Source organism: Gadus chalcogrammus, chromosome 8 (genome assembly GCF_026213295.1).
Source record: "Gadus chalcogrammus isolate NIFS_2021 chromosome 8, NIFS_Gcha_1.0, whole genome shotgun sequence".
Taxonomy (NCBI): Eukaryota; Metazoa; Chordata; class Actinopteri; order Gadiformes; family Gadidae; genus Gadus; species Gadus chalcogrammus.
The window spans coordinates 11,449,355-11,476,161 of NC_079419.1; the positions used below are offsets into that span (position 1 = coordinate 11,449,355).

The 26,807-nt window shown below is 49.4% G+C and overlaps 2 protein-coding genes across 2 annotated transcripts in view; both read right to left on the bottom strand.

Annotated features, from left to right (window-relative positions):
• Positions 1–7,151, bottom strand: part of col15a1b (collagen, type XV, alpha 1b) — a 31,481-nt gene extending 24,330 nt beyond the window's left edge. Inside the window, exons 1-2 of the mRNA XM_056597523.1 lie at positions 6,985–7,151; positions 6,428–6,501 (exon numbers count right to left, since the gene is read on the bottom strand). Coding sequence (XP_056453498.1) covers positions 6,428–6,501; positions 6,985–6,998 — 88 coding nt within the window. The 5' untranslated portion in view covers positions 6,999–7,151. The remainder of the gene's footprint in view (positions 1–6,427; positions 6,502–6,984) is intronic.
• Positions 7,152–9,515: 2,364 nt separating this feature from the next.
• Positions 9,516–25,656, bottom strand: LOC130388159 (solute carrier family 12 member 7-like). The gene is made up of 26 exons (XM_056597524.1): positions 24,208–25,656; positions 23,580–23,665; positions 23,350–23,481; positions 22,013–22,159; positions 21,447–21,501; positions 21,220–21,350; positions 20,310–20,446; positions 19,817–19,921; positions 19,345–19,556; positions 18,476–18,640; positions 17,774–17,872; positions 17,430–17,487; positions 16,664–16,838; positions 16,360–16,478; positions 16,136–16,234; positions 15,888–16,007; positions 15,560–15,664; positions 14,406–14,574; positions 14,082–14,274; positions 13,090–13,256; positions 12,322–12,453; positions 11,757–11,864; positions 11,423–11,583; positions 10,672–10,686; positions 10,131–10,264; positions 9,516–9,607 (listed from the first exon to the last, which is right to left on the bottom strand). Exons 1-26 carry the CDS (start codon positions 24,371–24,373, stop codon positions 9,516–9,518), a joined length of 3,282 nt encoding a protein of 1,093 aa, XP_056453499.1. The 5' UTR covers positions 24,374–25,656.
• Between the last annotated feature and the right edge of the window lie 1,151 nt (positions 25,657–26,807).

The window sequence follows — 26,807 nt, forward strand, 5'->3', positions numbered from 1 at the left end:
ACACACACACACACACACACGCACACGAAAACACACACAAACACACTCACACACACACACACACACACACACACACACACACACACACACACACACACACACACACACACACACACACACACACACACACACACACACACACACACACACATCTCCCACTCCATCAAAGCATCAAAGATCTACTGACCGCTCTGGTAAACAGCTTGAGAGCTGTTTACCAGAGAGAGAGAGAGAGAGAGAGAGAGAGAGAGAGAGAGAGAGAGAGAGAGAGAGAGAGAATTTAGTCACTGTTACAAAGAGAAGACTGTTCTGCGTTTGTCTCTTTCTGTAAACAACGACAACGCAATAAGGAGCAGTGTTTTTGTGTTTGTGTCTAAAGTGAGGTGTGTTTGCATTTGTGTGTGTGTTTGTATCATAATGTATTTGTGTGTGTGTGTGTGTGTGTGTGTGTGTGTGTGTGTGTGTGTGTGCGTTTGTGTGTGTGTGTCTTAATGTATGTGTGTCTGTGTGTGTGTGTGTGTGTGTGTGTGTGTGTGTGTGTGTGTGTGTGTGTGTGTGTGTGTGTGTGTGTGTGTGTCTAAATGCATGTGTGTGTATGTGTGTGTTTATTTGTGTGTGTGTAGTCAGGTGTATGATGGGTGCTAATAAGGGGATTAGGTGGATTAGCCCCCTGGGTAGCGGGAGCGGGGTCAGAGGTGAGGGGGCGTGGTTAACCTGAAGGGTCTCCTTGAGGGTAACTGGGTTCCCAGCCTGCAGCGCTGGGGAGGAACCACAGGGGGCAGAGCAGCTCTCTGCAGAGCGTCTGTCCAGGTGTCCCACAGGAGGTCTCTATGGACCCCTGACTCCTCATCCTCCTTCTCTTCCAGAGTCTCCTAGTGTCCTCAACACGCTGAGCCAGGGGTTAGCTTAGCCTTGCCTAAGTTAGCTTAGCATTTAGGTTAGCCTTACCTTAGGTAACTTAGCCTAGCCTTTAGGTCAGCCTAACCTACAGTGACTTGGCCTAGCCTACAGTAGCTAAGCCTAGCCTTTAGGTTGGCCTAACCTAAGGTAGCTTGGCCTAGCATACGGTAGCTTAGAATAGCCCTTTGATAAGCCTAACCTAAGGTAGCTTGGCCTAGCCTAAGGTATCTTAGCCTAGCCATTAGGTTAGCTTAACCTAAGGTAGTTAAGCCTAGCCCAAAGATAAGCATAACCTAAGGTATCTTAGCCTAGCCCTTAGGTTAGCCTAACCTAAGGTATTTTAGCCTAGCCTTAAGGTTAGCCTAACCTAAGTTAGCTTAACCTTTAGGTTAGCCTAAGGAAGCTTAGCCTAGCCTTCAGGTTAGCTTAACCTAAGGTAGTTTAGCCTAGCCCATAGATAAGCCTAACCTAAGGTATCTTAGCCTAGCCCTTAGGTTAGCCTTACCTAAGGTAGCTTAGCCTTACCTTAATTATCTTAGCCTAGCCCTTAGGTTAGCATAACCCAAGGTAGTTTAGCCTAGCCTTTAGATGAGCCTAACCTAAACCCTAACCATTAATGTCATCTGAGGACAGAGCCAGGTGGACTGGGACAGAGTGAGGTGAACTGGGACAGAGTCAGGTGAACTAGGACAGAGTGAACTGGGACAGAGTCAGGTGAACTAGGACAGAGTCAGTTGAACTGGAACAGTGTGAACTGGGACAAGGTGAACTGGGACTGAGTCAGGTGAACTGGGACAAGGTATACTAGGACATGGTGAACTGGGACAGAGGTCCCTGAATCAGTAATAATAATAAGTTGTGTTATCGAGGTGCAGACTCCCACATTCTCAGGATGTTGTGCTTCGTTAAGATGGGTCGGCCCCTCAAGGGGCCCCTGGATTCCAGGAGCATTTACCCTTTCACCTTTGACCTCTTTCTCTCACTTCCCGCTCTACCTAGCAACCAGCAACACAAAAACTCTAATTGGTTTTTTGTCACGGCCAATCACACGCTTGGTTATGAATTTATTCCCAGAAAGAAAGGTGTGTGTGTGTGTGTGTGTGTGTGTGTGTGTCTGTTTGTGTGTGTGTGTGTGTGTGTGTGTGTGTGTGTGTGTGTGTGTGTGTGTGTGTGTGTGTGTGTGTGTGTGTGTGTGTGTGTGTCTGTTTGTGTGTGTGTGTGTGTGTGTGTGTGTGTGTGTGTGTGTGTGTGTGTGTAGGACAGACATGCAGTTAAATCCTAATTTACAGCATGAAAGTCACTTAACAGTATATGTTTAGGGCTTTACTAAAAAAAGGGAACAGGTTGTAATTTTACTTAAGAAATCTGGCGTTCCCACAACATTCTGCGTTGTGTAGAACAGAATTGACCAGAAACAGATTTCTGTCAAATCTAACAGGGCCCACACAAATATGTTCTTTTAGAACTATCTAACATTCGATTATGATCGTTATTGTCCAAACCAAATTTCATTTTCAGTGTTCCTTGTGAACTGAATAATGAGAAAGCAACACCCCAAGTGTTATAATGATGAATACTTTAATATGAATTCATCACAAATTAATGAGGTCAGCTTGTCTGCTCGTTCAGCGGCACGTTGGCGCCACCTGGCGGCGGTTCATTGAGCTGCACCCACACGCTACATGATTGGAGGACCGCTCAGTTATGAACGAGGGGGAGAGATGGGGAGGGAGGGAGGGAGGGAGGGAGGGATGACCGCGAGATGTATACCTGTAGTCTTGTAATTGATTTCATAATGAGATATTTATCGTTGTAACTCCAACCTGGTGATGTCAACACAGGTCAGACTTTGGAGATGATAGTTGTCTCTCTCTGTCTCTCTCTCTCTCTGTCTGTCTGTCTGTCTGTCTGTCTGTCTGTCTGTCTGTCTGTCTGTCTGTCTGTCTGTCTGTCTGTCTGTGTCTGTCTGTCTGTCTGTCTGTCTGTCTGTCTGTCTGTCTGTCTGTCAGACAAAAGACGCTTGCGCGCACACACATACAAACACACACACACATGCAGACATGCAGACACAGACACAGACACAGACACAGACACACACACACACACACACACACACACACACACACACACACACACACACACACACACACACACACACACACAGAGACACAGACACAGACACAAACACACACACACACACACACACACACACACACACACACACACCAACCACCCTCCAATAGATGAAGGGCTTTATTGTTGCTCAGAAGGAAACATCTGCTTCCACACATTTAATCTCTCGTCTGTCCTCCCCCCATCGTAAGCTCCCCCCTACTCCCCCCTAACTCAGCCCTACCTCACCCCTTCTAACCCCTACCTACCCCCTAACTCCCCCCTTCTAACCCCTACCTCCCCCCTACCTCAGCCCTAACTCACCCCTTCTAACCCCTACCTACCCCCTAACTCCCCCCTTCTAACCCCTACCTCCCCCCTAACTCAGCCCTAACTCACCCCTTCTAACCCCTACCGCCCCCCTAACTCCCCCCTTCTAACCCCTACCTACCCCCTAACTCCCCCCTTCTAACCCCTACCTCCCCCCTAACTCAGCCCTAACTCACCCCTTCTAACCCCTACCCCCCCCCTCCCTCCGCCCTTTTAACCCCTTCTAACCCCTACCTCCCTCATAAACCAACCCCTTACCCCATACATGTACAGATATCTATATCTGTTAGTTCATAGACCATAATAACCTAATTTGACAACATATTTGACCACAAACCAACAGCCCTGATGATGTCCATGTGCTAATAAACCTTGTTCTTACAGTGCTGATAGCCCTGGTGTGTACAGTGCTGACAGCCCTGGATACAGTGCACAGTGCTGATAGCCCTGGTGTGTACAGTGCTGATAGCCCTGGTGTGTACAGTGATTATAGCCCTGGTGTGTACAGTGCTGACAGCCCTGGATACAGTGTACAGTAGTGATCCCTGGGTACAGTGCTGATCCCTGGATACAGTGCTGATCCCTGGGTACAGTGCTGATCCCTGGGTACAGTGCTGATCCCTGGGTACAGTGCTGATCCCTGGATACAGTGTACAGTAGTGATCCCTGGATACAGTGCTGATCCCTGGGTACAGTGCTGATCCCTGGGTACAGTGCTGATCCCTGGATACAGTGTACAGTAGTGATCCCTTGGTACAGTGACAACATGTCCCTGATGTCCTCATCAAGCACCACGTGTCCATAGCCCCACAGACGCCCTTTGTGTCTTCCGAGGCCCATGTGGTGAAAACAAAGCTGAGGATTCACTCTAACATTCTCTGTGGTTGGTAACCATGACAACAATACCATAACCTTCGACAACAGGGAGCCAGACTATGATATCTCATTAAGGCCTCTTCCATGACCTTCTCATGTCAGGACCTCTCCTAGCTCCAGCTCTGACAAGGTTTGGGAAAACCCCTTTGAACCGTCAGCCCGTTGGGTCCTGCTCTTTCAAACAGCAGCTGGTCCAGCACCCAGGCAATACTGAGGTCTGAAGAAACACGACTTCCAACACTGACTTAAGCCTAACACACCCTCCCTTCACACCTTTGTATGTTCGAATGCTCACTAATGACATCGAAACCTCACTATAGACTTCCTATGTTCACTAAAGACTTCCCATGCTCACTAAAGTCTTCCCATGTTCACTAAAGACTTCCCATGTGTTGTTTATGGGACAAATACGAGTAACACTGATGTATTTTTGACACATTCTGAAATACTAATAAGCCAATCCATAGTGATGATCATCGTGCTTTCTTAGGGGCACAGGTCATCTACAATCAACCATGGCTGGTACCAATACCACTCGATCACTTATCAATTATTTGTTACTTATTTTTCATACTTATTTTTACTTATTTTATGTATTTTTAAAGGTCCCATGGCATGCTACTTTATGGATGCTTTAATATAGGTATTAGTGGGCCCAAAACACAGTATTTAAAGACGTTCCCGAAATTCAGCCGTGGTGCTGAAGTACGGCAACTACGAGCCAGTCGCACATTGAGCTTTCCCCAAACGCGCCGTTTCGGTGTCTGTAGCTTGCAAATGAGGAGGAGAGAGGCGGGTCAAGGTGGAGGGTGAGAGTGAGCAGCTTGCTGCCACGGTACCATGCGCTGTGTTTACAGCGGATGTATCGCAATGGCGAGGCGCACACAGCCTTCGGTTGTGTTCTGTAAATATTCTAGAATGCTCTGGGTGCTCCGGCAGGAGTCCTGGAGCTCTATATCTAAATAATATCATATTATACATAGATATCTATATCAAATAATATATATTATTACCGCCAAAAGCTGTGTGAGCCTCCAGACGATATTATGAATCTCAAACGACTGCGTCGGGTTCCCTGATGTCTCTGGTTTTTCCACGTACACATCGATCTGAAGTAGACTGAACCACGACATGGAGGAGAAAGGGATTGTTGACTGCAGTTGTCTCCCGCCGGAGCCTGGCTGCCGAGGGACCACCGCCTCGGCGGCAGGCAGCGCCGAGGCGGTGGTCCCTCGGCTGCGGGAAGCGGGGCTCAAGCAGGAGACATTCGCGGGCAACAATCCCTTTCTCCTCCATGTGGCGGTTCATGTCCTTCACACTTGCGTTACAGTGTGTGTAATCACACCCACACACACCCACACCCACACCCACACCCACAGACACAGACACAGACACACACACACACACACACACACACACACACACACACACACACACACACACACACACACACACACATACACACACGTGGCGCTCGCACGGTCGTATCTCATTGGCGGGCCAAATTCTCTGCGCTGGCAAGGCAGAGAAAGGGGAGGTGGCATATCCCTGTATGACGACATACGGGGACAATTCCAAAATGGCGCTTCTGAACTTAGTTTTTTCGAGGGCGGAGCAGAATGCCTCGTGCTCGTTTTACACCCAACGGAATTTCTAGCTACTGGGGGAGCATAGGTAGGCTAGGGGAACTCATATTAATGTTAGAAAACCTCAGAAAGTGAAATTTTCATGCCATGGGATCTTTAACTAAATGTATCTACTTAATTTATGTTGTATTGTTGCTGCTATGTTGTATGTGTGTGTTGAGTTGCCAAGCATACTGTAATAATTTGACTCTTGTGTACTTGTACAAAAAGTAATTAATATAATGTAATAAAACCAATTAATTCTGATTGTGATTCATTAGGGTCGCAGCACAGTAATGGGAATATATGTTGCCCCTTGAGGGTGCCTAGTGGTTGGGTTAAGGGTAAGTGCTCTAGGGTCTACAGATAGGGCACCTCCCTACAGGGTGTAGGGCGCCTACCAACAGGGTGTAGGGAGGCACCCTACCTGTAGACCCTCAAGCACGCACCCTACACCCTGTGGATAGGCACCCTAGCTGTAGTCCCCAGGACCCCCCCCTGCCTCCCAGGACCCCCCCTGCCCTCCCGGCAATTAAATAATAGTGCATTTCTGCTTCAAATTCTCCGTTATTAAAGAGAGTTACCTTCTGTCTGGACAGCAGCGGTGGACAGACAGCTCCACAGCATCAGACTCACGGACACACACCCCCTGGAGAGCCTGCAGGAAGGACCACCGGGATCAGTCTCAGCGCCCCAGGAACCCTCCCTGCCCCAGGACCCCTCACCACCCCACAGGACCCCTCAACACCCCCCCAGGACCCCTCAACACCCCCCCAGGACCCCTCCCTGCCCCAGGACCCCTCCCCATCCCCCAGGACCCCTCACCCTCCCCAGGACCCCCCCTGCCCCCCAGGACCTCTCACCACCCCCCAGGACCCCTCACCACCCCCCAGGACCCCTCACCAACCCCCAGGACCCCCTCACCAACCCCCAGGACCCCCACCACCCCCCAGGACCCCCCACAACCCCCCAGGACCCCTCACCATCCCCCCAGGACCCCTCACCACCCCCCATGACCCCCCACCACCCCCCAGGACCCCTCACCACCACCCAGGACCCCCCTGCCCCCCAGGAACCCTGACCACAGAACCCCTCCCCCCCCCGCCCCCAACCCCCCTGAACGGCGAGCTGGGTTCCTCACCGCAGGACGGCCATGTCTCGTCCGCTGCTTCGATCCGTCTGAAAGCTTTAAAATCCACAAAGTTTACAAGTAAGAGTTGAGTCGACTGGGAGAGGAGCGACCAAGAAGGAGATCTCTGGGACTTTGCCTCCCCTCTCTCTCACTCTCTCTACCTCGCCCTCACACACAGAAACCACTCTCTCAGACACACGCACACTCACTCTCCCCCCTCCCGTCGCTACAAAGACCCTCTCAGTTCTCTGGATTCAAAATCAGACTCGGAAAGTTGACTCCTGAAAACACCAGCGGCCCAACACTACTAACACAACACAACACCAGTGCTACACAACACCTAGCTGCTACACAACACCTAGCTGCTACACAACACCCAGCCCCAACACAACACCTAGCCCCAACACAACACCTAGCCCCAACACAACACCTAGCCCCAACACAACACCTAGCTCCAACACAACACCTAGCTGCTACACAACACCTAGCCCAAACACAACACCTAGCCCCAACACAACGCCTATCTGCTACACAACACCTAGCCCAAACACAACACCTAGCCCCAACACAACGCCTAGCTGCTACACAACACCTAGCCCCAACACAACACCTAGCTCCAACACAACACCCAGCCCCAACACAACACCTAGCCCCAACACAACACCTAGCCCCAACACAACACCTAGCTGCTGCACGTAGCTGCTACACAACAACAACTGCTACACCTAGGTGCTACACAACACCGGGCTGCTACACCTATCTACTGCACCTAGCTTCTACACAACACCTAGCTGTTACACAACACCAACTGCTACACTTAGGTGCTAGACAACACCTAGCTGCTACACCAAGCTACTGCACCTAGCTGCTATACAACCCCTAGCTGCTACACCTAGCTGCTACAAAACACCTAGCTGCTCCACAACACCTAGCTGCTACACCTAGCTGCTACACAACACCTAGCTGCTACACCTAGCTGCTACACAACACCTAGCTTCTACACCTAGCTGCTACACAACACCTAGCTGCCTCACCTAGCTGCTACAAAACACCTAGCTGCTCCACAACACCTAGCTCCAACACAACACCTAGCTGCTACACAATACCTAGCTGCTACACCTAGCAGCGTGGGTGCATGGTTGTGTGTGTGCGTCTGTGTATTTGTGTGTTTCTTCTTCTTACTAAAACAAAGGCATCTCGGCGGTCGGTTCCCACAGATGACAGAACTCATTTAATCTCTCATTAAAATAATTAAAATAATTAATAACATGTTGGGGGGGGGGGTTATATAAGGTAGCAACAGTGGCCTGACAATCCCTCTACATGCACACACACACACACACACACACACACACACACACACACACACACACACACACACACACACACACACACACACACACACACACACACAGCATGATCATCAAACACCACGCACACACGCACACACGCACGCACACACACACACACACACACACACACACACACACACACACACACACACACACACACACACACACACACACACACACACACACACACACACACACACACACACACTAAAATACAATAGCGATAAGGAATGAGAGGGGGAGAGGAGAGGAGGAGGAGTGGAGAGGAGAAGAGAGGAGGGAAGAGGAGGAGAGAGGAGAGGAGGAGAGAAGAGGAGGAGAGAGAAAAACATTTTAATGAGCAGCCTCACCATGAATCAAATTAACGTTCACTGACTCAGCATGGGGCTGTGTGTGTGTGTGTGTGTGTGTGTGTGTGTGTGTGTGTGTGTGTGTGTGTGTGTGTGTGTGTGTGTGTGTGTGTGTGTGTGTGTGTGTGTGTGTGTGTGTGTGTGTGTGTGTGTGTGTGTGTGTGTGTGTATAGACACAATAGACAAAATTGGTGATGATTGATATCAGAAGACATAAAGAAGTGACGTTTTATTACAATGGGACAAATATAACACACTTACGCATTAGACACACACACACACACACACACACACACAGCAAACAAGTGGGATGCAGATCAAATCAAATCTATACTTTTCAAGTTTATCAACTAAAGAACAATATTAGTTTATACAAAAGGTTACATTACATTCCTCCCATTCACAGAATGACTTTAGCATTGTGCTAAAGTTTGAGAACAATGTAAAAAAAAAAAAAAGTTGGCAGCACTTTTGCTCTTCAGTAGTTAGTTCGTTGCTAGTCAGTTGTTGGCTCTGATGAATACAACTAGCCATCCCAATAGCAAATCGCCACATTGCTGGCAATGTGGCGAGTTGCTATTGGGATGGCTAGTTGTATTCCCCCCCTCACCCAGGAGTAGACCCCCCCTCTAGGAGTAGATGGTGATGCCCCCCCCCCCCTCTAGGAGTAGATGGTGATGACCCCCCCCCCACCCTCTCTAGGAGTAGATGGTGATGACCCCCCCCCCCCCTCTAGGTGTAGATGGTGATGCCCCCCCCCCCCCCCTCTAGGAGTAGATGGTGATGCCCCCCCCCCCCTCTAGGAGTAGATAGTGATGACTTCGCCCCCCCCCCCCCTCTAGGAGTAGATGGTGATGACTTCGCGCCCCCCCCCCCGGATCAGCAGCACCCGCTCCAGACCCTCCATCAGCACCTCCAGGAACTCCATGTCTGACGCCCGGTTCAGGAGCTCAGCGCTGATAGTAGGGTAGCAGTAGTGGTATTACTGCAGTACTAGTAGTATTAGTGTCAGTGTGAGTAGTAGTAGTAATAGTATTAGAGCAGTACTAGAAGTAGAAGCATCAGTATGACTGGTAGGGTAGTAGTATTAGTGTCAGTATGAGTAGTATTAGAACAGTACTACTGGACTAGTAATATTAGGATCAGTATGAGTAGTATTAGAGCAGTAATACTAGACTAGTAGTATTAGAATCAGTATGAGTAGTATCAGTAATAGTATTAGAGCAGTACTAATAATATAAGTAACAGTATGAGCAGTAGTGTAGTAGTATTAGTATCAATATGAGTAGCATTAGTAGTAGTATTACAGCAGTACTAATAGTATTAGTAACAGTATGAGCGGTAGTGTAGTAGTAATAGTATTAGTAAGAGTAGTATTAGTAGTAGTATTACAGCAGTACTAGTAGTATTAGTATCAGTATGAGCAGCAGTATGAGCAGTAGTTAGAGGATACAGTTCTGGTCCCCCTCTGCGTTGCGCGGGGGTCCTGGCATGTTGAGCAGGACCAGCTCGGCGTTCTGGGACTTGGTGAGCACGGCTGCGTTCAGTTTGACGGCCGTGTGCATCCTCCGCACGTTGGATCGGTTACTAGGCAACCACAACATCATGATCATCATGTTGGAGTGGTTACTGGGCAACCACAACATCATCATCATACTCAAGTTTAAGTGATTACTACTATTTTTTCAATGATATAATATATTATATTGTTACATTTTGTTTATAATATTAATATTGTTTAGATAAAATATTTATTATATTGTATAATGCTTTGAAATTATATTGATATATTTTAATTTGGCACTTCTTCTTTGAATATCTGACAGCAATATTGTTGTCCCTCTTTCTTATGCCAAATGGACTTGTTTTAAGTCTCTTTGGATAATAGCGTCTGATGAACACCCTGAATGTAATGCAAATGTGAATGATGAATAGTTTAGTTGATGATTAGCACAAGCATTATTGAATGAAATGGTAAAAATAAAGTGACTCACAGATTTTCCCATTCCCTGAAAAAGAGACAAAAATGAAGAACATTAATAATTACTTCAAGAACATTCACATGCATATGTATGAACATGTTTATACAAATACGTTTTTATAATGTTTCAAGTAGTATAATGTATAAAAATATGTAAAACACAAAACCATCAGACACACAGGTGGTCAGGTGGATAGACTCACCTGTCTGATTCATTTTGAACCGACAGGTTAGCTAGGCAGACACACGGACAGACAGACAGACAGGCAGACAGACAGGTGTACCTATGGCCTCATGCTGAACAGACAGACAGACAGACGGACAGGCAGACAGACAGGTGTACCTACGGCCTCATGCTGAACAGCCAGACAGACAGACGGACAGGCAGACAGACAGGTGTACCTACGGCCTCAAGCTGAACAGACAGACAGACAGGCAGACAGACAGGTGTACCTACGGCCTCATGCTGAACAGACAGACAGACAGACAGACAGGCAGACAGACAGGTGTACCTACGGCCTCATGCTGAACAGACAGACAGACAGACAGACGGGCAGACAGACAGGTGTACCTACGGCCTCATGCTGAACAGACAGACAGACAGACAGACGGGCAGACAGACAGGTGTACCTACGGCCTCATGCTGAACAGACAGACAGACAGACAGACAGACAGACAGGCAGACAGACAGGTGTACCTACGGCCTCATGCTGAACAGACAGACAGACAGACAGACAGACGGGCAGACAGACAGGTGTACCTACGGCCTCATGCTGAACAGGTCCTTCACCCCCACGCCCTCCCTGTGGCGGTTCCTCTCGGTGATCAGCTTCTCTTTGGTCCAGGTCATCTGGACCTGCTCCGGCGCCGCCCGCTGGCTGCTCGAACAATGAGACGCCGTGTTGAGGTCGTGGATCAGCTGGGCCTGAGGTCAGAGGTCAGGGAGTGAGCTGGAGTCTGAGCCACGTCCCAATAGTCCTCCTCTGAGAGTCCACCACCCTGCTGCCTCTACCTCCTCATGTTCTCAGGACAGCAGCTAGCGATAGGAAGCTAGGGCAGAGGAGCGCTCTCTCTCTCTCTCTCTCTTAGGAACCTTACCTCTCTCTGCCGCTCGTTGCGAGACAGCTGCATCTGTTTGAGCATCTGAGATCTCTGCTCCATCACCAGAGTCTTCTCATAGGTGAAGGCTGAGATATCACTCTCATGCTGAGAGAGGGAGAGAGAGAGAGAGAGAGAGAGAGAGAGAGAGAGAGAGAGAGAGAGAGAGAGAGAGAGAGAGAGGGGGATGACCTTTTACAATACATTTCACAGAGGTAAAACCAATCTTTTTTTTGCCATCAACAGAGCAGACACCTGGTCCCCACCCCCACCTGGTCCCCACCCCCACCTGGTCCTCACCCCCACCTGGTCCCCACCCCCACCTGGTCCTCACCCCCACCTGGTCCCCACCCCCACCTGGTCCTCACCCCCACCTGGTCCCCACCCCCACCTGGTCCTCACCCCCACCTGGTCCTGATCCTCACTGCCCAGGGTGGGGTCTGGGCAGTGGGGTCTAGAAACATAGCAGGCCAGAGACTCAACACCTCGACCTCCACCCCCACCACCTCCACCACCATCTCCACCACCTCCACCTGGGCGTCCAGGCGGAGGTGGAGGGACTCACCATCTCCACTACCTCCACCTGGGCGTCCAGGCGAAGTTGGTACAGGAACATCTGGAGGTCCTTCTTCATCTGGATGGAGTTATCATTCATCTGGGCAACAGTGAAGATACGCATCCTGCACTGCTTCCACACCTGGAGACAGACAGGTAGAGAGACGACAGGTTAGAGAGAGGCAGGTTAGAGACCGAAAGGCAGAGAGACAGACAGCTTAGAGACAGACAAGTAGAGAGACAGAAAGGTAGAGAGACTGATGGTTGGTGCAGACAGGTTTACCTTGTGTTGTTTCAGCAGGAGTAACATGGGGTGGTGTATTGGGGGGTGCAGACAGGTGTATTCGGGGGGCAGACAGGCTTACATTGGTTGGTGTATTGGGTGGTGTATTAGGTGGTGCAGACAGGTGTATTGGGTGGTGCAGACAGGTGTATTGGGTGGTGTATCGGGTGTTGCAGACAGGTGTATTGGGTGGTGCAGACAGGTGTATTGGGTGGTGTATCTGGTGGTGCAGACAGGTGTATTGGGTGGTGGGGACAGGTGTATTGGGTGGTGTATTGGGTGGTGCAGACAGGTGTATTGGGTGGTGCAGACAGGTGTATTGGGTGGTGTATCGGGTGGTGCAGACAGGCGTATTGGGTGGTGCGGACAGGTGTATTGGGTGGTGTATTGGGTGGTGCAGACAGGTGTATTGGGTGGTGCGGACAGGTGTATTGGGTGGTGTATTGGGTGGTGCAGACAGGGTTACATTGGGTGGTGCATTGGGTGGTGCGTTACCTTGTGTTGTTTCAGCAGGAAGGGCAGCAGCATGAGGAGGCCTCCGTCGTGGACGATCCACCACACGTCCACCGTGCCCTCCAGACGCTGCTGGTTACCGGGGAAACGGTCGATGTTCTTAGCCACCAGCAGGGCCTGGTGGGCCGAGGTGGTCTCCCTCACCGTCTCTGGAGGAGGTCATGTGTTTTACTAGTAATAGTAGTACTAATAGGACTAGTAGTAGGACTAGTAGTAGCAGGAATAGTAATAGCAAGACTAGTAGTAGTACTTCTTCTACTACTACTAGTACTAGTACTGTACCTCTGAAGTTCTTCCAGCAGTACGCGTCCTGTGCCTGCCTTCAGTAGTATTAATGCTAGTAGTAGTATTAGTACTAGTAGTAGTATTAGAAGTAGTACTAGTAATATTATTACCTTCCAGCAGTATTATTGTGCCCCCTCCAGTAGTAGTATTAGTACTAGTTCTAGTAGTATTAGTACGAGTAGTATTAGTACCTATGAAGTTCTTTGAGCAGTAGTCCTTCACTCCCCTCCAGTAGTAGCATTAGTATCGTATTAGTGTCACTCGTAGTATTAGTACTAGTAGTATGAGAAAAAGTACTAGTAGTATTAGTACCTATTAAGTTCTTCGCCTCCCTCAAGTAGAAGTATTATTATCATAGTATTACTTGTACTAGTAGTATTAATATTGTAGTAGTACTAGTATTAGCAGTAATACATTATCTAGAAGTTCTTCCAGCAGTAGTCTGGGGCCCCCCTCCAGTAGTAGTACTAGTATTAGTACGAGTAGCATAAGTACTAGTAGCACTAGCAGTATTAGTACCTATGAAGTTCTTCCAGCAGTAGTCTAGCCCCCCCTCCAGTAGTAGTATTAGAATTAGTACTAGAAGTTTTAGTAGTATTAGTACCTATGAAGTTCTTCCAGCAGTAGTCCAGGCCCCCCTCCAGTAGTAGTATTAGAATTAGTACTAGAAGTTTTAGTAGTATTAGTACCTATGAAGTTCTTCCAGCAGTAGTCCGGCGCCCCCCTCCAGCCGGCGGGCCAGGCCAGCAGCACTGTGTTGTGCTTCATGCCCCCCAGCCCGGCGGCCTGGACCAGCAGGCTGAAGCCGTCCCTCAGGCTGGAGGTCACCACCACGTGGCTGAAGCCCTTGGTCTTCTCCTCCTGCATGGCCGCCTTCAGCCTCTGGAGACGGGAACAGTGACATCACATCCTACACTTTGATTACACGTTGATCTGTCCACAAAATGATCCTCCCTCCCTCCCCCCTCCCCCCCTCAACACCCCACTCCCCCCCCCCTCGATCCCCCCCTCACCTGCTCTCCAGTCTTGGCCTCGGCCCCCCGGCCCATGTAGGTGCCCTCCAGGACCGAGCTGACGATGGTCAGCCCCTTCCCAGCCTTCATCTGGGTGGTGAGGGACAGCAGTCTGGGGTGCTTCACCTCCAGCTCAGAGTCCAGCTTACACAGGACCAGCAGCTGGGGGCTGGGGGACAACACTGGGTCAGTGTACTGGGGACCAGTCCCAGAGCACTGGGTGAGCGGGGACCAGTCCCACCTAGAGCACTGGGTCAGTGGACTGGGGACCAGTCCCAGAACGCTACATGAGGACTCAGGACCAGTCCCAAAGCACTGAGTCAGTGGACTGGGGACCAGTCCCAGAACACTGGGTGAGGACTGGGGACCAATCTCAGAGCACTGGGTCAGTGGACTGGGGACCAGTCCCAAACTTCCTACAAGCTAGAATTAACAAGGGTTAACTCGTGATAACTAGAGTTAACTATGGTTAGCTCAGGTTAACTAGGTTTAGCTATGATTGACTACGGTTAGCGTGGGTTAGCCAGTGTTAGGTTTGGTTAGCTAGGGTATGCTCGGTTTAGCTAGGTTAACAACGGTTAGCTTGGGTTTGCTGGGTTTAGCTCAGCTTGGCTAGGCTAGGGATAGGCAGGGTAAGGTTGGGTTAGCTATGGTTAGCTAGGGTTAACTAGGATTAGCTAGGTTTAGCTATGGTAAGCTTCGGTTAACTAGGGTTAGATAGGTTTAGCTATGGTTAGCTATGGTTAACTAGGGTTGGCTAGGTTTAGCCATGATTAGCTAGGGTTAACTAGAGTTAGCTAGGTTTAGCTATGGTTCACTCGGGTAAACTAGGTTTAACTACGGTTAGCTAGGGTTAACTAGGGTTATGCACATTTGGAGTATCCTGTTCCAGAGAGAGGAGAATTCCTCGAACGAGGTTCAGAAATAGTTAATAACTAAGAACCACAAAGGCAGACAGACAGACAGACAGACAGACAGACAGACAGACAGACAGACAGACAGACAGACAGACAGATACACACACAGACAGACAGACAGACAGACAGACAGACAGACAGACAGACAGACAGACAGACAGACAGATACACACACAGACAGACAGACAGACAGATACACACACAGACAGACAGACAGACAGACAGACAGATACATACCGCCAGTTCTTGGTGTGCGGCGGTGCCTCCTCCAGGCGGATCAGGGCGTAGCGTGCCGCGTTGAGAGATAACCCTCGGATCCCGTCTCCCCACTCCTTCACCGCCCTGCACACAGACAGGTAGTCAGGTAGACAGGGAGACAGGGAGAGAGGGAGACAGGTAGAGAGGGAGACATGTAGAAAGGTAGAGGGAGAGAGGGAGACAGGTAGAGAGGGAGACAGGTAGAGAGGGAGAGAGGTACAGAGGTAGAAAGGGAGACAGGTAGAGAGGGAGAGAGGGAAGCAGGCAGACGGGTGGGTAGGTAGACAGGTGATGTGGTGTGCCTCACCCTCGGTACTCGATGTACTTGTACATGCAGCCAGCGATCACCATGGCAACCAGGGCGTAGTACCAGGAGGAGATGAACATGAGGGACAGACACAGACTCATCCCCAGGAAGGACAGCGTCCTGGACACACACACATACAGACACACACACACACACACACAAACACACACACACATGTTACCGTACACACACACACACACACACATTAAGACACACACACACACACACTTTGAGACACACAAACACACCAGTGGTAGAACTTGAAGCGGGGTCTCCAGGCAGGGGTCCTGAGGAGGGTCTGGACGGCACAGGCCAGGTTCACGAAGAGGTAACACATCAGGAAGAACCTGAACACACACAGCAGCTAGTGAGGACGGGTGTAACACCAGCGTGTGTGTGTGTGTGTGTTTGTGTGTGTGTGTGTGTGTGTGTGACACCAGTGTGTGTGTAACACCAGTGTGTGGTTCCACACATGGAGAGGATGGGGGCGACGGCGTCCAGCGAGGCGATCAGGATCCCGATCTCACAGATCCCCACGGTCATCAGGAGCGCCCAGGTGGGCTCGCCATTAGCCTTCCCATGGCCGAACACCTACACACACACAGTCAGTAAACAGAGACATGCCTGTGTGCATGAGTGTGTGAGTGTGTGTCTCTGTGTGTCTGTGTGTGTGTGTGTCTGTGCGTGTGTGTGCGTGTTTGTGTGTCTGTGTGTGTGGGTATGTGTGGGTGCACGTGTGTGTGCGTGTTTTTGTGCGTGTGTTTGTGTGTAAGGACCTGCAGGGCGGGGATGATGCCGTCTCTCGCTATCGCCTGCAGCAACCGGGGGGCGCCGGTGAGGCTCTGAAGCCCCGCCCCACAGCAGGAGAAGAAGGAGCCAATCACGATGACCCAGGGTGACGGCCAGGCCAGTGTCCCAATCACAAGGTTCTTCCCCACCGAGGCTCCGAACCTGAAGACCATGAAGACACCTTAGATACCTCCTCCCTGGTCTGAAGGCACCTTAGATACCTCCTCCCTGGTCTGAAGACACCTTAGATACCTCCTCCCTGGTCTGAAGGCACCTTAGATTCCTCCTCCCTGGTCTGAAGACACCTTAGATACCTCCTCCCTGGTCCGAAGGCACCTTAGATACCTCCTCCCTGATCTAACCTGAAGCAGGAACCATGTAGCATGAAGAGGACATTAGCCTCTTCATAATCAGCCTCTGTTAATACATGTGTGAAGGATGTGATAAAGCGTTGACTCTTGACCTTTCTGTGCCCACTTGTCTCTTGTGATAAAGGGTTGACCCTTGACCTTTCTGTACCCACTTGTCTCATTTGATAAAGGGTTGACCCTTGACCTTTCTGTGCCCACTCGTCTCATGTGATAAAGGATTGATCCTTGACCTTTCTGTACCCACTCGTCTCATGTGATAAAGGGTTGACCCTTGACCTTTCTGTGCCCACTCGTCTCATGTGATAAAGGATTGACCCTTGACCTTTCTGTACCCACTCGTCTCATGTGATAAAGGGTTGATCCTTGACCTTTCTGTACCCACTTGTCTCTGAGGAGAACGCCTTCAATGCAGGCCCCGAACAAAACCACGCAGGACATGTCTTATGGGTCGTTAAGAGGGACAACAGGCCCCCTAAGAGGAGGTAACCATGGCCACAGGCAGGCAGTGTATATATGCAGACTCACACTTTGTGTTAGTTGGTAGGGCCACTCTGTAGCACTGTGCCATCATGAAACCAGGGCTACTCACACACAAACATGTAACCATGGTAACGGGGTGAGCATATTGGTGACGGGGTGTAAATGTAACCATGGTGACGGGGTGTACAGTACATGTAACCATGGTGACGGGGTGAACATTTAACCATGGTAACGGGGGGAGGATACAGATGAGGGAGGTAGTGGCGATGGCCAGGATGGTTCCCACGGGGATGGACCTCTGGGCGTCACGGAGGTCACCTGACCTGTTGGAGCCCGCCATGATGCCTGAGTAGAATCACAGTAGAAACAGCAGCCAGGACAATAGAGAAGAGGGTCACACAGTAGAATCCAACACTCAGACAATAGGGTCAAAGAGTAGAGCATAATTCAGAGTAGAGTACAGTACCTCAATAGAGTATAGTAGAATGTAGAGTACTACAAAAGAGTATAGTAGAATGTAGAGTAAAGTACTACAATATAGTTGAGTAGTATTTAGAATACAGTACTACAACAAGGCTTAGTGGAGTCTTAGAGTAGAGTGCTACAATAGAGTTAAGTAGAGTTTAGAGTAGAGTTCTACAATATAGTTTGGTAGATGTAGAGTTGAGTGGTACAATAGAGTTTAGTAGTTTAGAGTAGAGTGCTTCAATAGAGTATAGTAGAGTGTAGAGTAGAGTACTACAATAGAGTTTAGTGGTTTGGAGTAGAGTGCTACAATCGAGTTTAGAAGTTTTGATTAGAGTGCTACAAGAGAGCTTGGTAGAGTGTAGAGTAGAGTGCTTCAATAGAGTTTAGTAGAGTGTAGAGCAGAGTGCTACAATAGCGTTTAGTAGAGTGTAGAGCAGAGTGCTACAATAGAGGTTAGTAGAGTGTAGAGTAAAGTGCTACCTGTGACGGAGGGGAAGTAGATGCCGACCAGCAGGGTGAAGAAGGTGGAGATGTCGTTGAGGACGTAGGGTTTATCCATGACCAGGTTCTCCTGGACCTCCTCTGACACGCTGCCACGCCTCTCCACGAAGACCCCCGCCGGCCCGTAGGACCCCCACAGGTTATCTACACACACACACACACACACACACACACACACACACACACACACACACACACACACACACACACACACACACACACACACACACACACACACACACACACACACACACACACATTGTATCATTTCATATATCATCCTTCCTCTGGAATAGCCCTCACCTGTATAGGACCAGGTAACCCTCACCTGTACAGGACCAGGTAACCCTCACCTGTATAGGACCAGGTGTCTACAGGTAATCCTCACCTGTATAGGACCAGGTAACCCTCACCTGTACAGGATCAGGTAACCCTCACCTGTACAGGATCAGGTAACCCTCACCCTTTATAGGACCAGGTAACCCTCACCTGTATAGGACCAGGTGTCTACAGGTAACCCTCACCTGTATAGGACCAGGTAACCCTCACCCTTTATAGGACCAGGTAACCCTCACCTGTACAGGATCAGGTAACCCTCACCTGTACAGGATCAGGTAACCCTCACCCTTTATAGGACCAGGTAACCCTCACCTGTATAGGACCAGGTGTCTACAGGTAACCCTCACCTGTATAGGACCAGGTAACCCTCACCCTTTATAGGACCAGGTAACCCTCACCTGTACAGGACCAGGTAACCCTCACCTGTACAGGAACAGGTAACCCTCACCTGTACAGGACCAGGTAACCCTCACCTGTACAGGACCAGGTATCTACAGGTATTGGCTCACCTTTGATGACTCCACTAAGTAGGCCAGGTATTCCAGGCATCTCCGTGACGTTGTTGAGAGTGAAGTACTCATCACAGGTGGCGTTGAGGTGCGAGCCATTGCAGAACAAAGCCCAGAGGAGTGTGGTCTGGGTCTCGTTGTTCACCAGCTCCGTCTTAGCACACTTATCAAACTTATCGTTCTTCATAGAACGGTTTCCGAGCAGGCAGATCCTACAGCAAAGAGAACAGAGTTAGAGTTGAGAAGATGATGTACACCATGTTAGCTACTTTGGAGTCAGTACCGGGCCAATTATAATGGTGAGTATAGCATTTTAGCTAGTCATCGCGTGCAGCTACACAGTATTAGACTCTTACCATAATTGAGGACTATTCACTGGAGGCAAATATTGTGGTATAAAAGCAGATGGTAGCATACTACTAGAGGTGTAGTAACTGTAGTACTAGTACTGTAGCATGCGTAACGGACGTACGGGAAGTCGGGCGTTTCGATGACGGTGCGGATGACCCCAGCGTAGATGGCCATGAGGGACAACGCCACACAGGCCAGGAACACCAGCGCCAGCTTGTTCACATACCTGAGACCACAGGTGATATACAACAGGTGTTATATACTGCTGTTATATACCAATACAGCTGTTTTATACAGCCGTTATATACAGCTGTTATATACCAATACAACTGTTATATACCAATACAGCTGTTTTATACAGCCGTTATATACAGTTGTTATATACCAATACAACTGTTATATACCAATACAGCTGTTATAAACTATTACAGGTATATATACCAATACAGGTGTTATATACAGGTGTTATATACCAATACAGCTGTTATATACCAATACAGCGGTTGTATACAGCCGTTATATATACTAATACAGTTGTGTGTGTGTCTCTATACCCACACACACAGCTGAATGTGTACATTATATGAAACATATCTATCTGTCATGAGTCTTACTTGACGCCCACGAACACGACCAGCGCCATGAGGGCCAGGCAGGCGCTGCCGTACACCCGCAGGTTGTTGCTGGTGGCCCAGGCCTCGTCCTCCGGCCGCGCCGCCACAAACACCCCGCTGGACGGCACGATGTAGGTCTGGGGACACACACAGTCTGGACCAGTACACCCAGTACAGTCTGGACCAGTACACCCAGTACACCCAGTAGAGGAGAACACAGTCTGGAACAGTACACCAAGTACAGTCTGGACCAGTACACCCAGTACAGTCTGGACCAGTACACCCAGTACACCCAGTAGAGGAGAACACAGTCTGGACCAGTCCACCAAGTACAGTCTGGACCAGTTCACCCAGTAGAGGAGAACACAGTCTGGACCAGTACACCCAGTACACCCAGTAGAGGAAAACAGTCTGGACCAGTACACCCAGTAGAGAAGAACCCAGTTTGGACTAGTACAACCCGTACACCCAGTAGAAGAGAACACAGTCTTGACCAGTACACCCAGTACACCCAGTAAAGGAGGACACAGTCTGGACCAGTACACCCAGTAGAGGAGAACACAGTCTGGACCAGTACACCCAGTACAGTCTGGACCAGTACACCCAGTACACCCAGTAGAGGAGAACAGTCTTGACCAGTACACCCAGTAGAGAAGAACCCAGTTTGGACTAGTACAACCCATACACCCAGTAGAAGAGAACACAGTCTTGACCAGTACACCCAGTACACCCAGTAAAGGAGGACACAGTCTGGACCAGTACACCCAGTAGAGGAGAACACAGTCTGGACCAGTACACCCAGTACAGTCTGGACCAGTACACCAAGTAGAGGGAACGATGGAGGTCTGAGGGACAGACACAGTCTGGACCAGTACAACCAGTATGTCCCAGTCCCAGTCCCAGTACGTACCAGCAGTATCTCGATGGTTCCCAGTATGTACAGGGACCCTGCGAAGGTGGTTCCCAGGTAGAAGCAGAGTCCGACAGCCCCCCCGACCTCGGGCCCCAGAGATCTGGAGATCATGTAGTAGGCCCCCCCAGCTGGTCCAGGAGCAAGAACCAGAAGATCAGACCAGGTAGCAACATAATGAGAATGGGGGTAATTATATCAATAACAATATCAAAGAGCTACTTTACCTGGCACCACACCGTTGGTTGCTATGGCGCTCATTGAGATGGCCGTCAACATGGTCTGCAGAGCAGAAAATCAACATCTGACAAGGACACACCACTGGCCATACGCTCCTCTACTGTCTCCTGGGACTCACTAATGAGCTTGAGCTCTAGCTCTTGCTAATGCGTTTGAGCCCTGGTCCTCACTAGTGAGTTTGAGCTCTATACTCACTAGTGAGATTGAGCTCTATACTCACTAGTGATTGTGAGCTCTAGCCCTCACTTGTGAATGTGAGCTCTAGCCCTCACTTGTGAATGTGAGCTCTAGCCCTCACTTGTGAATGTGAGCTCTAGCCCTCACTTGTGAGTGTGAGCTTAGCACTCACTAGTGATAATGAGCTCAATACTCACTAGTGACTGTGAGCTCTAGTCCTCACTATTTAGTGTGAGCTCTGGTCCTCACTAGTGAGTGTGAGCTCCGGTCCTCACTAGTAAGTGTGAGCTCTGGTCCTCACTAGTGAACTGAGCTCTATACTCACTAGTGAGTGTCAGCTCTGCCCCTAACTAGTGAGTGTGAACTCTATACTCACGCAGGCGCAGCACATGAAGACGATGGCGAAGGTTCCCAGGACGCCGGCGGTCCCGACGATCCAGGTGAGGCGCAGGAAGAGGATGACTCCCAGGATGTTCTGCATGCAGGGCAGGTACACCCCGATGAAGGTCCCCATCTGAGGGCCCTGGGGCCACACACATACAGAGGTTGTCAGGTGGGTTAGACAGTACAGAGACAGGTCATTAAGGAGCAGGTAGGGGTTAGACAGTACAAAGACAGGTCATTAAGGAGCAGGTAGGGGTTAGACAGTACAGAGACAGGTCATTAAGGAGCAGGTAGGGGTTAGACAGTACAAAGACAGGTCATTAAGGAGCAGGTAGGGGTTAGACAGTACAGAGACAGGTCACTAAGGAGCAGGTAGGGGTTAGACAGTACAAAGACAGGTCATTAAGGAGCAGGTAGGGGTTAGACAGTACAGAGACAGGTCATTAAGGAGCAGGTAGGGGTTAGACAGTACAGAGACAGGTCATTAAGGAGCAGGTAGGGGTTAAACATTACAGAGACAGGTCATTAAGGAGCAGGTAGGGGTTAGACAGTACAGAGACAGGTCATTAAGGAGCAGGTAGGGGTTAGACAGTACAGAGACAGGTCATTAAGGAGCAGGTAGGGGTTAAACATTACAGAGACAGGTCATTAAGGAGCAGGTAGGGGTTAGACAGTACAGAGACAGGTCATTAAGGAGCAGGTAGGGGTTAAACATTACAGAGACAGGTCATTAAGGAGCAGGTAGGGGTTAGATAGTACAGAGACAGGTCATTCAGGAGCAGGTAGGGATTAGACAGTACAGAGACAGGTCATTAAGGAGTTGGTAGGGGTTAGACAGTACAGAGACAGGTCATTAAGGAGTTGGTAGGGGTTAGACAGTACAGAGACAGGTCATTAAGGAGTTGGTAGGGGTTAGACAGTACAGAGACAGGTCATTAAGGAGTTGGTAGGGGTTAACCTGTGTCCCCGCCCCCTTGCTCCGCTGTGAATCATGACTTCCTGTTGACAGGATGGATTCTTCCTGTTACTCAGAGAGTTGAGTCCAGTATTCTGGCGCTCTGAGATTACGAGAGTGCTATATATATAGTCCCTCCAGATTATTATTTTTTTGTGATTGTTGCGGCCAAAAATCCTTGAATATGCGGCACGTTTTCTTAAAAAATGCGATGAAATATGCGGCATATTTATGCAATTTTATGAGATGACATTGAGGGGTTTGCAAAAATTGCCCCCGTGTGAATAGGCGGGCTTCGGCTGATTATGCGTTGAATTATGCGATCGCATAATCACGTTTTTCTGGAGCCCCTGGTCCCCCCGGACCCCTCCTACCGTGACTGTGACCCTGGGCGCCCCGTCCTCGTACTCGGCTTCCTCATGCTCCCGGACCCCCTGGGTTAGGTTGGTGTAGTTGGCCAGCTTGTTGAGGAGGGAGGAGACCATGGGGTGGCTGTCAATCTCCTCCTGGAGGAGAGATGGGAGAGAGGAGAGGAGTTCAGCGAGGAGGACCAACAGATGGGGAAAGATGATAGACGATGATAGATGATGATAGATGATGATACCTCGAACAATGCCATGTTCTTTCCATCATAGTAGCCTCCCGTTTCCTGGTCTGGGAGGAAGGGGCGGGTCTCTCTTCGGTTGTCTCCTGGAGGGAACAGAGTCATGGGACCGATATAGTGAACTATATAGTTTACTATATAATTCACAATATAGTTAACTATATAGTGAACTAGATCATTATATAGTGAACTATATAGTGATATAGTGAATTATATAGTGAACTATATAGTTTACTATATAATTCACTATATAGTGAACTATATAGTGGACTAGATCACTATATAGTGATTTAGTGAAATATATAGTGAACTATAGTGAACTATAAAGTGAACGATAAAGTGAACCATATAATAAACTATATAGTTAACTCTATAAATGTATAGTTCACTATATTGTTCACTATATAATGTATAATGAACTATATAGTGAACTAGATCACTATATAGTGAACTATATAGTTCACTTTATCGTATACTATATAATTATATAATAACTATATAATGAACTCTAAAGTGAACGATAGTGAACTATATAATAAACTATATAGTTCACCATATCGTTCACTGTATAATTAACTATATAGTGAACTATATAGGTCTTTTACTTGATTGGTTAATTGGGTCCTACCGGGGGGGGTTCCTGGTGTGTTCCCTGAATCCTCCTCCTCTCTGAACACGCTGTCCAGGGTCTCCGGCACGGCGGCCCCTGGGGGGGACCCTCCGTCTCTCCCAGGGGCCCCCGGGAGTCCTGGGGGCCCGTCGTTCACCGGCACCACCGTGAAGTTGGTGGGCATCCTGGGAGAGCTGGTTCAGAGGGGCCACTTAGAGAGGGCACTTAGAGCGACCACTTAGGGGGGCCAACTAGAGGGGCCACTTAGAGGCTAAACAGGACTCACTGTCTCTCACTCGGTTTCACACCACGGATCCTGGCTGAACCAGGTGAATCTATCCAAAAGGTGAGTCTAACTACTAGGTGAGTCTAACCACCAGGTGTGTCTAACCACCAGGTGTGTCTTAGCACCAGGTGAGTCTTAGCACCAGGTGTGTTTTACCACCAGGTGAGTCTTAGCACCAGGTGAGTCTAACCACCAGGTGAGTAACCACCAGGTGAGTCCTAGCACCAGGTGAGTCTCAGCACCAGGTGAGTCTCTCCACCAGGTGAGTCTAACCACCAGGTGAGTCTCTCCACCAGGTGAGTCTAACCACCAGGTGAGTCGAAACACCAGGTGAGTCTAACCACCAGGTGAGTCTTAGCACCAGGTGAGTCTTAGGACCAGGCAAGTTGTTATTCCTAGGTCAGATCAACGTCAGTTGAGGTGTTTCATGTCCAGGCCAGTTTAACCTTGACAGGTAAAGTTAACGTTGAGTGAGTTTATTTCCCAGTCGTCGTCTTATTTCCATGTGTTTCACTCCAGGTGACTCCTCCTCTCCAGGTGAGTCTAGTCTGTGTGTTTCACTTCAGCTGACTCCACCTCTCCAGGTGAGTCTAGTCCATGTGTTTCCCTCCAGGTGACTCCTCCTCTCCAGGTGAGTCTAGTCCGTGTGTTTCCCTCCAGGTGACTCCTCCTCTCCAGGTGAGTCTAGTCCGTGTGTTTCCCTCCAGGTGACTCCTCCTCTCCAGGTGAGTCTAGTCTGTCTGTTTCCCTCCAGGTGTCTCCTCCTCTCCAGGTGAGTCTAGTCTGTGTGTTTCCCTCCAGGTGTCTCCTCCTCTCCAGGTGAGTCTAGTCCGTGTGTTTCACTCCAGGTCAGTCTAGTCTGTGTTTTGTACTACAGGTACAGGTTTGTTCTTGTCTCCAGTTGGGTGGTGGCTCCTCTCCAGAGTTGGTGTTCTTTCTCTCTCTGGGTTCTGCTCTTCAGAGCCTCGGCGCTGCATAAACCGTGTTCCTGTGGTTCCTTGGGTTAAAGTCCAACTGGGACGCGTCGATCCTTCCTGTTTAAGACCTCCCCTCCCCCTAGCATGCACCATGTGACCTGCTCATTACCATACAGAGAGCAGCATTCCTCAGACTCCTCTCGGCCCGGGGTGACGGCGGAGCTCTGCTGAGCGGACAAACACTCTGGGACTCCTGAGCTATTGTCTTCATGTCTTCCTCCCCCTCTGATCCCTGTCTCCTCCCACTTCCTCCCACTCACTCTTGAGACACCACCCTTTCCTTTCCCAGGATGCATCATGGGAAGTGCTCTGAGTCAGCAGACCAGTAAAACTCTCACACATTGTGTTGTATTGTTTACTGCTGTGTGATGTGGATGTGTTAAGTTGTGTGTTCTTGTGTCGGGTCCCACATCGGAGTACAAAGTGCTGAGCTTTGAGATACACCTCAAGACTCACTTGTTCAGAGTTCACCTGGACTCTGCATAGCCCTGCAGTGGGGGGGGGGGCTTTCTCAGGAGGAGGTCTGCGTCTGCAGTGGAGGGGGTGGGGTGGGGAGAGGGCACCAGTCCACACCGGACTCAGCACTTCATTGTCCATTTCCGAGGGTGTCCCCAACAGGCGCAGACCTCAATGCCTCTGGACGCTATTGGATAGGCTTACAACCAATCAAAGCAACGAACCGGGGAAGCACAACAAGCCCTGGGGGGGACCATCGGCGGTCAATTGGGAGGATTTACTGAACCCTGTCCCAATTTGCAGAAATGTGTGAGGTGTGCTTTAAGACGAAGCGATCGATGGCCAGAAGGCCATCTGGGGACAGTTTGGAACACATCAAAAAATGAACTCAAAATAACACAGGTTGGTTGTACCCCCGACATTAAGATATTGTAGATTTCTGATTTAGTGGAAAATGCCTGTGTTCGCCCAATTTCTGCAAATGATCCAACATCATTAATTAAATCCGTGATCCACTCCCAACGGCCCGGGACTTCAAACAGAAGGCTCGCTTGTTAGCTACCAGTAGCTAGTTAGCATGCTCACGGAAAATGACGACAAGTGGGATAACGCAACCACATGCATTTACTTCAGAACCATGTCAACATGTCTAGTGTCAACCTGTCCAAATGTCAACATGCCTATTGTCAACATGACTAGTGTCAGCATGACTAGCGTCAACATGACTAGTGTCAACCTGTCTAGTGTCCACATGTCTAGTGTCCACATGTCTAGTGTCAGCATGTCCACATGTCTCGCATCAGCATGTCAACATGTCTATTGTCAACATGTCTAGTGTCCACATGACTAGTGTCATGTTGAGTGTGAACATGTCAACATGTCGAGTGTGAAGAGTCAAC